This window comes from Cynoglossus semilaevis, chromosome 10 (genome assembly GCF_000523025.1).
Source record: "Cynoglossus semilaevis isolate Cse_v1.0 chromosome 10, Cse_v1.0, whole genome shotgun sequence".
NCBI classification, from domain to species: Eukaryota; Metazoa; Chordata; class Actinopteri; order Pleuronectiformes; family Cynoglossidae; genus Cynoglossus; species Cynoglossus semilaevis.
The window spans coordinates 7453808-7468391 of NC_024316.1; the positions used below are offsets into that span (position 1 = coordinate 7453808).

The 14584-nt window shown below is 39.6% G+C and overlaps 1 protein-coding gene across 2 annotated transcripts; it reads left to right on the forward strand.

Moving 5' to 3' along the window:
• Nucleotides 1-315: 315 nt before the first annotated feature.
• LOC103384814 (AMP deaminase 2) lies at nt 316-14314 on the forward strand. 2 transcript variants are annotated; one of them, XM_017036223.2, is made up of 10 exons: nt 316-394; nt 1910-2067; nt 3071-3527; nt 11627-11751; nt 11903-12033; nt 12109-12177; nt 12788-12890; nt 12999-13188; nt 13959-14100; nt 14176-14314. In XM_017036223.2, the coding sequence occupies exons 3-10, from the start codon at nt 3419-3421 to the stop codon at nt 14267-14269; spliced, it is 963 nt and encodes a 320-aa protein (XP_016891712.1). In that variant the 5' UTR covers nt 316-394; nt 1910-2067; nt 3071-3418; the 3' UTR covers nt 14270-14314. The 2 variants fall into 2 exon arrangements, with proteins under 2 accessions (XP_016891712.1, XP_008316707.1); XM_008318485.3 differs by having other exon boundaries at nt 1910-1988.
• The last annotated feature ends 270 nt before the right edge of the window (nt 14315-14584 follow it).

Here is a 14584-nt window from a genome sequence, read left to right on the forward strand (position 1 = left end):
GAGGGCGCTAGAGATCACACTGCCCTCTAACTGAGATAGTAGAGGAAATGTTGCTTAATGTTAAGGTTTGGTTCTCAAGAAAATATAGCAGAAATAAAATTGTAAAATTATAAAAAGTTAGTGCAGTTTTTTGTTTTAGACCATTTTTGACAAACAGAAGAAAATAAAAATTACATTCACATTTTTTTGCGCTGAGTTATTAAAAATAAATTGATAACATTTAGTCATAAGAACAGATTTGTGGTGTATGTGTATATAACTAAAACTGCCATTTAAGTCACCTACTTTATGTTATCTGTACGTACCAGCACAAAAGTCGTATATGGGTTTAGCAGGACGCAATGCATCATGGGAGTTAAAAGTAGGAGCTCCAGTTTGAATAGCGAAAACTGCGGTAAGTAAAGCAACATTCTTCAGGTCCGTGTATAAACAGACCGTGGACAGCTGCAGAGGTCGGTGGTTAATAAAGACTTAGTGTGAGTGGGTAAAAAAACAAACTCAAAGCCGTGAGTGTAAATATACGAGTGTTTGAAATTTGGAACAATGTTCACGGCTAACCACTCCGTGTGGGCGTATTCTCCTGGATATTTAACTGCTTCTCATAATATATCGCCTTTGCTTTAGGGTTGGATTTGTTTGTTTCTTTGGTTATTTGCTCGCATTCAACGTATTACGTGTGTGTTACTTGTGCTAGACATTGTTTTGGTCCCACGTTGCTTTGCTTTTGTATGACGTATCCTGCCCTGTCGGTCACGTGGACATGGTGAGCTCTGTTTTCTGAGTTTCTCTTATCTGTCACTGTGTTCTGTTCTTTTTTTCATCTGTCTTCTCTGCTGCTATCATTCATGATGAAAATATATTTTATTTCTTCTTATCTTCAGCTTAGATTAGGATGTCAATTGCACAGAGACAGCTGCAACACACTGCTCTCTGCAGATAAACAATCCTCATTTCACAGGTAGATGTGACCCGTTGTTATTTGCTCCCCTACAAATGTGTGTAGTGATGGTGTTACTATGACTGTCCCTGTTTGTGTGTAGCAGTAGGAGGTACCAGGTGAAAAGAACTTGGGTGGTGCCATCACCCAGACAGTCTGAGAGCTGTAGTTTAGTGATGTCAGAGCCAAATAGGCTCAGCATGCAGGTGAGGGATTAGCAACTAGGTATCACTGAAAAAGAGAAACTGTAGCATCATGTATGAGTGAAGAACAAAACATGGTCAAAGAAATTATTGCTAATCCATCTTTTAAAAATGTACTCTGTTTTGTAGGTCAAAGCAGCTTATATTTTATTATATATATACTTATATATATAACAAAACAGAAAAACTTTTTTTTTCAAACTTCCATTTTGTCTGCGTCATGTCTGTGAGTCTCATTATTAAACTCGTGCAACTCCACGTTGAGAATCTGTGGTGCTTGGGGTCCAAATCCCTGATGGCGTCCAAGCAGGCTAAACAGAGTAGAACATTTAGTGATGTCAACCAATCCCATTAGGCGGTGAATGGCGTAGACCCACTCAGTGCTCAGTCCTTGTGTCGCTGATCTGTTGACAAGATTAACCACAGAGCCTCAGATCAACCCAACAGGCAGGCGCTTAACACGCCGTCTTTTGGGGGAAACAGCATGAAAGCATGAAAACACTCTTAGGACCTCACCTCTACTACAACATTTAAAAAGCTGCTTTGATATAATCACACCTACGTCTGCGTCAACATTTATGACAGTTGATCCCTGTGACACAGCTACTTTATCAACAATGTTTGTCATTTCTTTCACTGTTGCTTTACAAATAAATGTCGTCATGGCCTCATGCACAAAATAGAGCTGAATTTTTTATTTTACCTTTTCCAACGTTTCTGTTTACTGTAAGTAAATGTTTGATGTGTAATTTTCTTTAATCCTCTGCAGACTCGGATACAAGAGGTTCCCACCCTCTGATGAGCTCATGTGGTTTAGTCCAAAGCTTTTTACCAGTCTGCAAAAATAAGTGAGTCAACTCCCACAGATGACGCACGGGGAACCCTTGGTGACACCACAACTACACACCAGATGTCCTGATACCACTGGTACTGTAATAGTGTCACATCAAACAACCAGGAAGAAACACAGACTGATAGCATTAATCAGTTATAATCAATTTCAGTCAGAAGATTTGTGAAACATTAATCAGTTACAATCAATCAGTACAATCAATTTCAGTCAGAAGATTTGTGAATAAGAATTAGACAGAGAAAAGTAAAAACAAAGTTTTTGATCTAATGGCCAATTTTAGAACACAAATGCCACAAAACTTGTGTATATACACACATCTCATGTAAGTCGCCATTTGTGCACTTCTACTTAAGCACCACAAGAGGGTGGTAGAAGACCCGCACACTGTTGTATGCAGCGCTGCTGAAAACGTTACATGATTGATGTTCTGTCTTCAACAGCCAATAAATACAGATTTTAGTTTGCGAAAGAAGAGTTCAGGACAACTCTCTGTGTCTAAAGAAATAAAGTAATTAATATTTTTGCGAAATATTTGTGGAATCTCTATCATAAGTAAATAATAATAAAAAAAGATACACATTTGTTCCATAATTTTATAATTTTCTTTATCAGAATTGGATTGTAATAAGTGGCATGTTTAAATCAAATCGAATAATGCTATAGTGGAATGTATCTTGAAGTTTTCTTGTAATTAATAAAAAGTAATATTACTTATTATAATTATAAATAACAGGGCATCTATTAGGATGGGTTAGGGTTGCAGCATTAGGTTGGTCATGAGGTGGTGTTGAAAGTTTTGCAGTGATAAAGAAAACAAAGGTGGATGAGTTGAAGTTTGGTGTTAATATGACAGAATATTTGCCTCAAAAATGAGACAGAACACAGACAGGGTAGAAGAGTGTGAGGGTTGATGTGTGATGGTTTGGAGAAGATAACGCTCATGTTATCATTGTTACTGTTTTTATTTTGCAGTGTAACTTTTCTTTTCACACATCTCCACACAGATTTGTAGTTGTCATAGCAACATCTGATCTGTGTGCTGACTGTTTTTTTTTGTACGTGTGTCTGTGTGTATAGGAGGAAAAGAACTGAGCATCTCCTCCTCCTTTCTTCTTCCTCCTCCTCCATCGTTACTGCAGCTCATGCACTGGTGACTGTTGGAGGGGGCGGGGCTTGTTTCGCTGCAGAGGGATGCTCTGCAGCCTCACGCTGGAGAAAACAGTCTGGAAATCCCTGCACACAAACACGCATATTCACACTGACTGCAGTCAAAGCCCTTCTAGCTCCAAGCATCTGTGTCACATCCTTCCTCCTCCCTCCTCTCCGCTGCCTCCTCTCTCTTTTCCTCTTCTTCTCCAGCGCTCTGTTCTGACTCAGCTCTCCTTTTGACCATCCAAGCCGACCTGAACTAAAGAACCTGGAAACATGTCCTCCAGCCTGCCCTCTGGGACCACAGCTGGGGCCAGTGGGGCCAAAAAGCCCTTCTCCCCCTTCCGGAAGCGAGGCAGCCTGCAGTACACCGCAAGCACCACAGGTTAGTAGGACGAGGTCGGGGGATTCACAGCAAAGGTGACATGAAGGAAAAAAGGTTGTAGACTAGAGCTACGAACTGATCAAAGGTGTCGTCATGCATTCAGTAGAGGAAATGATATGAAGGTCAGATCCAGACTTTATTCCTCACTGCTTTGAAGAAGTGAGAACCTGTTGATTATGAATGTTCAGTGAGGGGAACTCTCTGGGAATGATTCCATACATTTATTTTATTTTTTGTCCAATATTTTAGAACCTGCTACTAACCTCAAATGCAACTGTTTTCTGCTTAAAGACCGATTCATTGCTTTTTAAAAAATACATTTCTGAACATATTATTTTCATTTTATAAGTTGCTGTATTTCCTGGAGCCAACGTGTGTGTAGATATGACACTTGATTCACTGTGAAATGATTGGATAAGCAGGTCTCACCTGACCTGGATAAAAACATTTCTTTATTTTTATCCCTTTATTTTAAAATGAGTGAACATCAGAAAAAAACAGTAAAAGTCTTAGGTGTTTGTAAGGCAGATATTTGCAGTGTTGTATAATTTTTATTTAGTTTTGCACATTATTTCATTATTTCAAATTGCATTAACTGAAATAATTGCAGAATATTTCATGTAAATTGCATTAACTGAAATAATTGCAGAACTAGTCCTGATTTAAATTTTCAAATGTAGCATCATTATAACTATAGTGTGTCAAAATCCTCTCTATTCGAACTGTCTTCATCTAAAATTTCTTAAATTACTTTTATGTATACTATTGTATATACTGTATATGTCTTTGCCCTGATGTACACTTCCTTCTGTGGTACAGTGAACTCCCACAGTATTGTGACTTTGACAGCCCAGTGTTAGCTCCCACACCGATGCTTGAACACACTAATCATCCTTTCATCACAGCCAGTCTGACGGTCCTCTGACCAGGTGCCGAAAAAGACCTTTACTCTGTTCATTTCCTCTCATCTCTGGAGCAGTTGTTAAGGACATTCATTATACAAAAGGCTGCTGTCATTGTGCACCGTGGGTTTTTTTTTTTTTTTAAATACATCACAGCTTTAATTTGACACGTCTGTTCTTCAAAATAATGTTTTTCATTCATTAAAGGAATTACTTTTTATTTAACCACAGCCTTCATTTTCCTGTCAGGAGGTTCGAGGTTCACATGAAGGATTGTAGTAATATCTACTGCAGGAACATGACATTATCCAGTATTATTTTTTAATATCTCCACCTATTAAAAAGATACAAGTAAATATTAGATATTTGTGCTGCACACACATCGGCCATGTATTATGTGAAGTACTGCGTACAAATGCCCCACGGCTGTTGTTATCAACCAGTAAACATCAGATGTTAAAGTACGGTAATTCAGTGACTGCAGGGATTGACAGAATTTATACTTAGAAACAGCTGAGAGGCTGGAACATTCTCTGCCCCTTCCTCCAGTGTGTGTGTGTGTGTGTGTGTGTGTACCTTCATACACAGCTCCTAGATGACAGTAGTTATTTCTGAAATTGCTCTGCAGCCTCACAGCCATATGAAAGGCGTAGTAAGGCTTTGCAGACGGTGTTTGTCAGTGACTTTGCAGCGCTTCACAGACGATTATATAAATTCACAGTTGTCATTGTTTGTTTCGTCAAGTTCTTCTGGGAACAATGTGTGGAAGCCAAATTTACAAACCCTGGTTGTAAATGCACACACAGAATATTGTTTGTGCAAGGTGACCAGTTACCTTTGTGATGAAGGATCATTTCAAACCAACTCATTGAACAATCAGTTATTTCTAAATAATTATCAGTTTTGTTCATTTTGTATTTTCAAATGCATGATGTTGCTGCTTTCCCAGCCTGTGCTGCTTCCTATAATAGCATCACATTAGTCTGTTTAACCATCTCCTAAATTGGCGCTCAGCATGTTGGAGGATTGGTTATCGATTCCTGAGGAAAAGAAGAAGAAAACGTTGAACTACATGGGTTAATTGCATCATTTAGCAGCATGTGGAGTATAGAATGTGTTCAGTCACTGCAGCTGTGTCTCATCAACCACAAATGAGTTTCACAACTTTGCATTTTGACCACACGTTTGTAGTATTCTGTCGAACCGCTGCTGTTACTCTGGGGTCATTAAGAGCTGAGGAGCAGCCTCGTCTACATTTAGCACATTTTCACAGCAAGTGTGGAGTGAATTTGACAGCAAACAGCCGTGGGTGCATCACTCCTGCGTCTGTGATGTTAAAGCACCGCCCACTCACCACTCAGTCTGGTCTGTGTGCTCGGCTGTTGTTTGTTTTTGATCACACCTAAACAGGGTTAAATCCAGAGAAGTACCGGTGTCTTGATGTAAATGTTTGGATTTGTGGCGTCGACTTAGTTACATTAAGTGGCATAAACACAGAATCTAACTGAAATTTTCATTGTATGTTCAAAAAAGGTCCATCTAAAGAAACTTTTCTCAAAGGCAAATTGTGTATTCATTGGGCCTTGAAGTGTTTTCATTCATCTACGTACAGTAAATATAAACGAAGCTCATTTACTAATCATTCATTCAGTCATTGTAGACCTTTGGCCACAGTGTAGTTGCCATGACGTGGGTGTTTAAATGCACTCACATGCTGTTGATGTCTCCTGTGTTTGTGTCACAGATCGTCATCCAAACAGGCCCACGGAATGTCAGCAAACATAAGTGACAGAAAAACCTTAAGAGTGATAGTAATTAGTCATCAGCTGTGACTGAAACACACTTTCCCCTGATCACCTGCTGTCCACAGTGACTCAGTGTGTCTCTGTCCCCTGTGTGGACAGACAGTACAGTATGATTAGTGTGTTAAAGGGGACATGGAGTGGGATCTCCTCTCTGTTCTATTGTCGTATTGTGGGGACGCTGCGTTATTGTTAGCTTATTTTTTGGATTTTTATAAATGTTAGGTCATTTTTGTAGTTCTAGTATTTAGTATTATTTTGTATTTCTTGCTACTTCTATTTTGATTATGTTTTGGCTACTCTTTCGGTAATTCTTCAATATTTCTGAGCAAAATGTTACTTATCTTGGTAATTTTTTGCATATATTTTTTATTACCGCCAGGGATTTGTTTTGTTTGTCATGGTTCTGCATTGACGTTATGTTGAACTTGTGTGATGCCACATTATACCCATAGAGGGAGCCATAGTCTACATTAATTCAAGCTTAGTCACGAACTAGTGAAGAACAACTTTTACAATAATGGTCCACACGGGACCAGAAATATTAAAAATGCAGCTGAAATGATTAAAAATTAAGGAAACCTTTGTCTTGTTTTAGGTCAGTCGGTAAAAAGTCAAAAATCCAAAAATGAACACGTGAAACCTTCCGTTGTAAAATTCTCATATCACATTTTCCAGTTTTAAATTATAAGCATAGCACATTTTCAAGATTTGCAGTTTCAGCACTTCTATCAGTCAGTTCGTGAAATTCTAGCAACCTGAGTCCATTTCCATTCACTGCTGAGGGACAATAACAGAGATATGGCTGCATACTGTAGATTAGACGGAGTGAGGGAACGTTGTGATTTCTGTCACAATGTTGCATCATTTTACTGGGGTATTTACACACACACACACACAGTCTCACACAGATCTTTTTACATTTTGTATGCATACATAGATATACTGCATTTCATGACTTCTTATCCTAGCCCTGTCTCAGATACAGTATATGCCTAATCTTAATCCTTACCCTACTTGTAATCTGAGTATTTTCCTAATTTTTACTCTAATCCAAATCTTCTCAGTGGAGACTTGCAAAATGTACCTACAAAAATGTCAAAAAAAAAAACTGTTGAGGAATTGTCTGCTGCCTTCATAATGGAGACCTTGTGCTGTCCCTTTAATTTCATTCATGTGAGACGAGATGGAAGCGTAGTCTCATTTATTAGACAGACATCTCCCTTAGACAAGCACCATTCAGCAGGCAGAGAGAAAGACCAGCCAGCGTCTTCGGCCCGAGCGCTGAGACAGCACCATTTCATTCACACACCAAAACATATGCCACAAACATCTTGAGCACATGGTTCCCACTGCAAAACACGGCACGGCTGGTGAGTGCATCCCAGATGGGGAGGGGGGTCATCATAGGGAACCGGCAGCGGGAGGATGCACATCAGCGGCTGACTCCCCTGCCTCCTCCTCCTGCTGTGGTACAGTCCAGATAGATGTCAGAGGCATTTAAATGAGAAGGATCAGCTCCAGGGGCTGCTGTAGTGCAGAGACAGCTGTCCTGAAGCAGGAGGCAGACACAGCAGAGGGGGTGGGCGACACTCACTGGGATGTAAGGGGGGAGTACATGGATCTGCTGGACCATCTCTGTGTATGTATGACAGGGACAGACTCTGACAGGATCAGACTGTGTGACTGTGAGTGTGCGGTAGAAGTGAGAGTGTTTGTGTTTGTTGTTTATTCTGGAAGTATTTCTTCTTCTGTTGTCTCCATCCTCCTCTGTCATATTATTTAACTCATCTTTAAAGGACAGCACACGTCATCCTGGGCGCTTCGCTGGTTTGGCGTGTTCCATCTCCTCACTAGGACCTCCTTCTATACTCCCCCCCTCCTCCTTTTTTCCTCCACTAGCTGCTGGTTAAGCTGAGCTTTGAGTAGCATCCCTAAAAACACACAAACAATCCTCAGCCTTTAACCCTTCCCTGTGTTCCCATTGTTCCTCACATTTACTCGCTCGTGCCTTTCTCTCTGCTGGTCTTTGTGAGGCAGCGCGTTGCAGTGCTGCCGAGAAGAACGTGTGCTGATTGATTGTCCCCACAAAACCAGCTTTAAAGGGGTGTTTTTAAAGGAGAGTGTAAAGGTGCAACTGTGCACAAAGAAGCCCAGCAGATCGATCAAACTTGTGCTGACTGCACCGGCATTTTTTTGATTTTTTTTTTTTAAAGCTGCAAAACATGTAACACACACTTTAAGAGTTTCTGCTCACTGTGATGCAGCAGACAAGAGTGAGAGAGTGTAAAAATGGAAAATAGTTTTCTCTGAAAGAGCAGCTCGTGCCTGCAGTCATGTTGTTACTGCAGCTGCAGAGACAGGACCAAAGACCTGAGGGCACGTCTTGAGTGAGTTTAGCTGTTTGATTGAGAGCCAGGTTGAGATGCTGAAGCAGGAAGCTTCCTTCAGGGGAGCAGAGCAATTTTGATGTGACATTGTATTTGAATTTGACTTGAAGTGGCAGCTGTGCGTGCGCGTGCAACTCTACTGTAAAGGTAGGAGAGATTTTTTCAGATTTCATACTGCTTACTTCAGAGACAGGGAGTGTGTGCAGTTGCACAGTGGTTAGTGCTCTTGCCTTACAGTAAGTACATTATCATAGTTTGCATATTCTCCCTGTGTATTGATGGGGGTTTTCCAGCTACTGTAGCTTATTCCCAGTCTAAAAACATAGAGAATCATGTGGATCGTTCTGTCTAAATTGACCCCAGGTGTACGGTACACATGCCTGTAAATTGTTTCAATGACTGTCCATGTGACCCGCTGAAAGACTGGAGATCTGTCCAGTCTGACTGCGGAGATCGGCCCCATGAAGAGGACCCAGCTGCAGGAGATGAATCAAGGTATAACTCAAAAACTGCTTATTTGTTCAGGTCAAACTTCTATTCTCGTGACAAACTGGGGTATTCAGCGCTGAACTGTCTCTAGAGCACCAGAGCAGTATTGAAAAGTGTCACACTGGGATTCAGTTAGATTTATGAATGTCTGACCTCATTCTGTGTCGACATGGTTTGGCTGTGAGGTTTTTTTGAGAAGTGAAATCTTGGATGCAATTTTTATGGTTGGCGTTGCTGGTTCCTCTTCTTCTCTTACAGGGGGTGCTATAAGCACAATTTTATTTTCTGTTCCATCCGTAGTCAGGCTGCTGTGAGACAGGACTGTGAGCTGATCCACTGGATACATTATCAACTGTGTACTGTTCAACATTTCCACATGAGAAAATTCCCGACAGCTTGCAAAATCAGGGAGAAAAGGAAAAATACAGACAGACGGCAAACAGTCTAACGTTTTATTTATTTGTTAGTGGCAGCTACAGTGTCAGGACAGAAGGTTCTGGGTTTAGTAGCCCACAGTCCCCAAATGTCAGGATGGGTTTCAACAAAATGATGTAATACATTTAAAGGCTGAAAATGTTTTTCTATGTTTTCACAATAGACATAAATAAAAAAATAATAGTGTGGTTTTTAAATCATTGAAACTACCAAAGACTACAGATACTTTGTAGTAATGCTAATATGAGATCATAGATTTTTGCCATATTTTTGCAGGCTGCGTACAATTATTGAGTATTGTAATGGCAGACAGAACATCTTTAATGATGCATTAACCACTGGTTTTCATGGGAGAGATGGATTTGAATCTTTTTGAGTGTAATCTCCTAGAGGTATTTTTGGTGACATTATTGTTTGTGCAGGAATTTTGACATCAGTGATTTTTTTGGGTAATAGATGAAGAAATATGTGTACGTAAATATGTCACAACAGTGTTTATTGTCCTCTGGTCCCTGGACTTCCATGGCTCTCCTCTTCTCATCTCAGCTCAGGGGACATTTTCACTCCGGACTGTCTGGAGTGAGGTCTCTTCTCCTCCCCCTCATGGTGTATTGCTGTTGAAATATTCATGCAGTGGAAGTCCCATGGCAAACTGATACTTTTTGACCCGGTTTTGATGGCGGTGCCAGATTGTGTGTCGATCTGCTCCCACTTTAACATGCTGGTGCAGCACATATCTAGTAGAGCGTAAAAAAAAAGCCCTTTTCATACATTGTAACCTGTGGTAATGTTGCTGAGCCGCTGTTGCTGGGTCAATTAAAGCTTCAGGCAACTGGATTATGTTTAAAAAAATAGACTTTTATATCTGAGTGGTGAGCTCTGTAAATGCAGGGAGATGAGCTGTTGTGTAACCATACACGTCACAGATACAGCATCCATTAGGGGATTAGCAGCAGGTCCAGTGAACCGGTCTGGACTGACTGTGGACCAGGATCATCTCTTTGCTGTCGGCTACTTCTTGCCCTTCACACTCGTGTCTACTGTCATCACCACACATTGATGTGGCCTAATGAGACACTGCAGAGATAAAATTACACACCTGCTCCTGCAATCTGCAGAGGAGAGATTATTCTATCTGAAAGGAAAAAATGTCATCATAGTAATATATATTCTTTTAATTAGAAATTACCCAATAGTTTGGAAGCAATGATTTCTTTTACTTGGTATTAAGGGCCATACAGTGTGTTTTATGATTTCAGAAAATGGTTGCAATATTATTGTTTTATGTAAATCATGTCCTGGAATGACGTCAGTGGTGTTTCACAAAGTAAGTAGTAGAAGAAAGTGAATAAGTAGTAGTACAGCTCCTTGATTGGTGCAACATTTTTATTTATTTTTTGTATGGAAACCAGCATGACAAATTTAAAACATTGACAACAAAATGTCTATATAATAAAATGTTAAAGTGGTATACATGGGTAAATCTAAAAAGTTCTATGACAGGTGTCTTGTTTTGACAACTAGAAAACCTCAGTATGGAGGATCTTCAAATGATGTCATTGTATTATATTGGTGTCAAATATTGAGATGTGATGCTTCCTATTTGATCTGGTGTGTTTTTATGTAGCAGTCTTATGGGGCAGGCAGACCTGTCCTCTGTCGCAGCACATTACAGGAGCTCACAGGTTGACTGTCAGGCTGCAGGTGTCATACAGTACACCCCTCTTCACCTTGTGTGTCTGCTCTATTAATACTGATGGAGACACCAGTTCCATGACACTCAAGCTCACTGAGGATGAAATATTTAGCAGGAGCATTAATAATTTAGCAGCAGGATCGTAGAAGAATATTATTGCAGACAGATACTAAATATTCGGTATGAAAAAATATTGTGTGTGTTTAATCAACCTCATCACAATCCCAGTGAAACACTGTTTCCTGTTTCTAGCCTTTCTCTGATGGAAGTGTTTTTATAGAACAGACTCTCTGTTGGCTTCGTCACCTGACTGGTCACTGGTCACTCATAGGTCGAACAGATGTGGAAAACTGGACTCAAACTTCTTCCTTCTCTTTATTTCTAGTTGATCTCCGTGGTGCCCGCCATCTGCTAACTACCCAGCATTCCTTGCCTGGGATCCCAGTGGCCCTAAAACAGTCCATAGATCTGCGCACATCCATGGATGGAAAGTACAAGGAGATTGCTGAGGTTGACACTTCAGTACTAAAACGACCAAAACAAAATATTTATAAATTCAACATTTTTCAGTTTTGCGCTCTCTAATTATCTCATATTGACTTAGTTCAGATCTACTTGTGGCCTCTCAGTATTTTTGGTAACTGTGTGTGTCTCTGTAAAGGAGCTGTTCTCCCGCAGTCTGGCAGAGAGTGAAATGCGCAGCGCCCCCTATGAATTCCCAGAGGACAGTCCAATTGAACAGCTGGAGGAGAGACGTCTTCGTCTGGAGAGACAGATCAGCCAGGATGTCAAGTGAGTGATTTCATCAAACACTGTGGTTTTGTTCAGACGTTGTCCTGATTGAACTAAAGTCATTTTTGTCTTCAGGTTCGAGCCGGACATCCTCATACGAGCCAAACAGGAGTTTATGAAGACTGACAGTGCCAGCGATCTGGAGTGAGTTTTTACTTAAATAAAAAAGAAAAAGAAAAATGACTCCTGACTGGTGTTCAGAAAAAATATATGTGAAATATATCATGTGAAAAATATATATAGCTGGCCAACATACACCATCATTTATTAAAATCAGTTTTGCTATTTGGCGTTTATGTGTCTATTTAAATATGGAACAGATGAATGATTTATTTTAATTTATATCTATATACAGTATATGTATATCTATATATATATATAAATATACACAGTGTACATATGTGTGTATATTTACAGTATGTGTGTATTTGTAATATACGATATGAGATATGAGATTATAAAAACTATAATTTATTACTGATTCATGTCTAAAATTGGGTCACAGTGGTTTGTTAAAAATGAGTTATAAAAAGTTTTCCTTTGAGAAAGTAAATCTGCGTCAGAACAGATCATGACCAAATGTTGAACGATAAACACAAAGATGTTTTGTTTTTTTAAATATGAAACACATCTCTCTTAGGTTACATTTGTTCAATTTAATTTTATAGTCAAATCATTGACAATATTTACAAAATCTTTATCTTTTGTCAAGGGTTCTAACTTGTTTCTGCATGTAATATTTGTGTGCATCTAGGTTATTAAAGGAGCAGAGTCAGTTCTCTGACCTGCAGGAGCATGAAGTGGTCCCAGAGAGAGAGTATCAGAGAGTCACTATTTCAGGAGAGGAGAAATGTGGGGTAAGTCAGACACGTTGAGTCACTTTTCAATGTCCTGTTGTTTGTTTGTTGAGTTTTTTTTTTTTTTTTTTTTTTACCCGTCTGTGCTCCTGTTGTTTTCCCATCAAGGTTCCCTTCATAGATCTGCTGGATGCTGCCAAATGTGTGGTGAAGGCTCTGTTCATTAGGCAGAAGTACATGAGTCTGTCGCTGCAGACCTTCTACAGGACCACTGCCCGCTACCTGCAGGATCTGAGCGAAAGACCTCTAGACCTGGACATTTATGAGGAGCAGATCTCAGAGAACACACTCACACCAGGTAATACACTGAAAAGGGAGATTCAACTTAGTGACGTTGTTTAAAAAGGTGAATCATTTTACTTTATAGACCCACTTTGGTGACAGTGCATTTGTAAACCTCATATACTCAACACCTGCAATATTGTGATTGAAGTTTGACTCTATTCCAATTTAATAAGTAATATTTTATTTTATCATTTTTAAAGAAACTCAAATACAATTTTTAAATCTAAAATGAGAAGTGTTTGACAAAATAGAAGAATCCTTTGAGGTAGAAATATTTCCATGTAAGGACAGTACATCAGAATCTTCCACATCCAACCTTACTGTAAATTTTATGTTTTGATCCCTTCTCCTACCATTCCTCTCCAAGCATTTGATTTACTATTAAAAGTTACCATTAAAACACAAATTATATATTTAGTCCACTGCAAAAACATCCAACGTGGCCACCTCCATACCAAAAGGGGAAATAAAAACATATTTGTATGTATTTTTCCGAGATATAAACATAACTACACCATCAGCATAAATGAAAATGAAATACACATTTCAATCCCCAAATTTGGTAATTATATGTAAAATATTGCCAGGTTACCAAGTCATATCCAGTGTCATGTGATTCACTCTCTTACCAAGAGATTCAGTGATTTCACAATCCATCTGCGATTCCACCCGTGAACCTGCTGTCACCGTGTATAGGCTTTTAAAACCAGACTGTCCTCGAATTAACGTTCTCCACCTCCTTCAAAGCTGTGACACAGCGTGATTTTTTTTGTCTCCACGCAGAGGCCACGGTGCACCCACCTGTCTCTGAAACGCACCCCTACGAGAACCACGATCCTTCCAGCATGCCCCCCGACATAGGCTATGGCTGCAGGATGGTGGAGGGTGTCATGCACGTGTACACCACAAGGAGAACAATGGAAAAGTGAGACGTCCACGTTTTCACAAGTTTTAATATGATGTCAGCAGGAGAGTTTTTTATTTGTAATGTTGTTAACAGAAGCTCAGAGTTGGACCTGCCGTACCCAAACCTGCAGGAGTACATTGCTGATATGAACGTGATGATGGCCCTCATTATCAACGGCCCAGTGTGAGTTTGAATACACACCTGACATATTACAGTTAACCTGCAGATTGTGAATAATGGGGACTGGTATTTTTTTGGTAAATTTTCCGGAGATTTTCTGAGGATCTTATTGTTATAGGATTTTATTGTGATCAAAGGTTGGCGTACCAAAAAAGTATATTTTTTTCTGAATTTTAACAACAAAAATGGATATAGCTAAGTATTTTAAAGCAAATGAGTGCATTTTTAGTCATTTTTGAATTTTTTTTTTCTCGGAAATGTTTTCAGGATCTTATTGGTATAGTATTTTACTGTGATCAAAGGTTGGCGTACCAAAAAAGTT